The sequence below is a fragment of the Hippocampus comes genome, unplaced genomic scaffold (genome assembly GCF_001891065.2).
Source record: "Hippocampus comes isolate QL1 unplaced genomic scaffold, H_comes_QL1_v1.1 scaffold124, whole genome shotgun sequence".
In the NCBI taxonomy this organism is placed as follows: Eukaryota; Metazoa; Chordata; class Actinopteri; order Syngnathiformes; family Syngnathidae; genus Hippocampus; species Hippocampus comes.
In genome coordinates this window covers 1608934-1611601 of record NW_017805075.1, presented here as the reverse complement: position 1 = coordinate 1611601, position 2668 = coordinate 1608934, and the positions used below count along the sequence as shown (strand labels likewise).

General features: G+C 44.9%; 1 protein-coding gene across 1 annotated transcript in view; it reads left to right on the top strand.

Annotated features, from left to right (window-relative positions):
* Positions 1 to 2668, top strand: part of pan2 (poly(A) specific ribonuclease subunit PAN2) — a 21492-nt gene that overhangs the window by 4131 nt on the left and 14693 nt on the right. Inside the window, exon 8 of the mRNA XM_019865164.1 lies at positions 2030 to 2126. Within this exon, the coding sequence (XP_019720723.1) occupies positions 2030 to 2126 (97 nt within the window). The remainder of the gene's footprint in view (positions 1 to 2029; positions 2127 to 2668) is intronic.

The following is a 2668-nucleotide window of genomic DNA, read 5'->3' as shown; positions in this document are numbered from 1 at the left end:
ATGCGCCCCACCCCCCCCCCCCCCCCCACACACACACACACACACACACACACACACAAACACACAAACACTAAGGAGCTGAGCAAACAGAAAAGAGAATCGTGTAAGCAGTGGGGCAGATTAATTTGTTGGGTGCAGCGAGTGCATGTACTGTATGGTGTGCGTGTGTGTTCATGTGCGAGTGGAAGAGAAAAAGTGGGGGTGCGAGCATCATCGAAGGACAGGGAGAGAGTACATTTTGCCTGACGGGGTCGATTTTAGCTCAGTAGAGAACTGCCTAGTGTCTTTAGATGATTTACGTCTCACACACACACACACACACACACACACACACACACACACACACAGACACACACACACACACACATTTATTCATCAACGGCGCGTAGCCATTGATTTAATCTGCCACTTCCAACCAGCGTCGAAAGACTGTTGCGATATTAGGCGGCAGTGTTTTGAGTGAACTACTCGAGAGTGGGTTCAGTGCACTGTAGTTTGACAGTGTTAACCAGTCTTTACATCGTCAGGCATTGAGCTTCACTGGAAAGTCAAAACTCCTTTCAAAGGTTGGGGAAGTTTGCTGAGACCCAAAGTTGATTTCAGCAGGCGGAAGTCAAGGCACATATGAACATATTGTCGCTGTCAAACAGACACCTTGTATGCTACGTCCAAATATGGTGCACTTGATAGTTTTCTCACAAATCAACACTATTGGTCTGTTAGTTGTACACAGCATGAACCAATTTTAAGTGTAGAAAGTAGCTTGAGAACAACAAATCTATTAACTGTTGACCTGTATGAGAAGGGTTGTGAAACTCTGCCTCTTCCCTCACTCTGCGCGAGCCATGCAGCAATACGCAGCCTCAAGATTGAAAGTCTTGATGTTTTTTTTTTTAAACAATAACTAGTGAAAATAGGTTGGATACATTTGAGTAAGCCTGTTTTCTTTCTACACATTGCTGTAATGCTGTAGTGCAGAAGGAACTGCACAGCCACAAGGATGTGTTTTCATATAGATTGATTTCCGCGTATTAAATAGCTTCGTCAGCTCATTGTTTTGATTTTTTTTTTTTTTAATCATTCATGTCCGTCAAACCAGACCCGTCTTGTCATGGTCTCCAATTCGGCCCATGGGGATGGAACACATTGACAGCAATTCAGCAATAATAGTCATTGTTGTTGTGGACCATTTGCCACTCACGTGACTTTCTAAAATTGGCTGGTAGTCAAGATTTGACACCTGATATTGATGCACTTGTGAAGGCTGAAAGCTGCCATGTTTCAGCAGCAAAGTAAGTCATCGTATGAAATGCTGTGCCACCTTTGCACTGTCAACAATGCACTTCTGTCAAAATGAAGACCTCCTAAAGAAATGTTCTAGAGAAAGACTAGCTGAGAAGATCAGCTTCAGTTCAAAAGAGCTCGATTTTTGATGGAGCTCTTTTTTTTTTCATGCACTAATAAATTAATAATCGAATATCAATTTAAATTAGTGACAACAAGGGAAAACAATCGAATTTGGCCCGAGAAAATGATTTTGGCATAGTTGGTATCACACCATACAAGGTGTGATACCAACTTGAATGATGTGATGTTTGGTCATTCAAGCAACATGACGTTTTTTTTCGTTTTTTTTTTTTTCTTGAAACGTTGTAATTTGGCAGATGTGAGGATTGTACTCGAAGCACAATAGAATCTGCCCGTAAATGCTGTCAAACAATGCTAATAGCATTTGACACCTTTATGCATATAGTGTTCTTTTTATTTATTTTAAACTTTTTCATTCTTTTTTTTTTTTTTTAATTATTTTAATTTTTTTGAAAGAGCTGTCGATACTGTTTGGCAACAAAGAGATGATGACCACCCACAAGGAAGTTTTTCAAAGCAAGAATACAGAAAGCCCTGTGCTGTGTGTAGTGCAACCCAGGGAAAGAACATCCCAGTCATTTGGGTTTCCGGCCTCCCAAAAAGTGACTGCTGATGAAGTCACATATTGAAGCTTGTCTTTTGAATTTTCTTTGTCACGTAGACGAGCTCCTCCCGTGGACCCAGAAATCCTGCGCACAATGAAGACCGTTGGATTCATCGGATACGCAGCAAACCCTCGCACTCGTCCCCGCAACCAGGCATGTTGAAAGCATGTCTTTTTTGTGTGTGTGTGTGCGCGTCTTGTTCACGAGTGAGGGCAGGAGGGAGCGAGAGATCGACAGGCGGATCGGTGCAGCGTCTGCTGTGATGCGGACCTTGTATCGGTCTGTCGTGGTAAAGAAGGAGCTGAGCCAAAGGGCGAAGCTCTCAATTTACCGGTCGATCTACGTTCCAACCCTCATCTATGGTCACGTGACCGAAAGAATGAGATCCCGGATACAAGCGGCCGAAATGAGTTTTCTCCGCAGGGTGTCCGGGCTCTCCCTTAGAGATAGGGTGAGAAGCTCGGTCATCCGGGAGGGGCTTAGAGTCGAGCCGCTTCTCCTCCACATCGAGAGGAGCCAGATGAGGTGGCTTGGGCATCTGATTCGGATGCCTCCTGAATGCCTCCCTGGTGAGGTGTTCCGGGCATGTCCCACTGGGAGGAGACCCCGAGGATGACCCAGGACACGCTGGAGAGACTATGTCACCCAGCTGGCCTGGGAACGCCTCGGGATCCCCCGGGGAGAGCTGGAAGTAA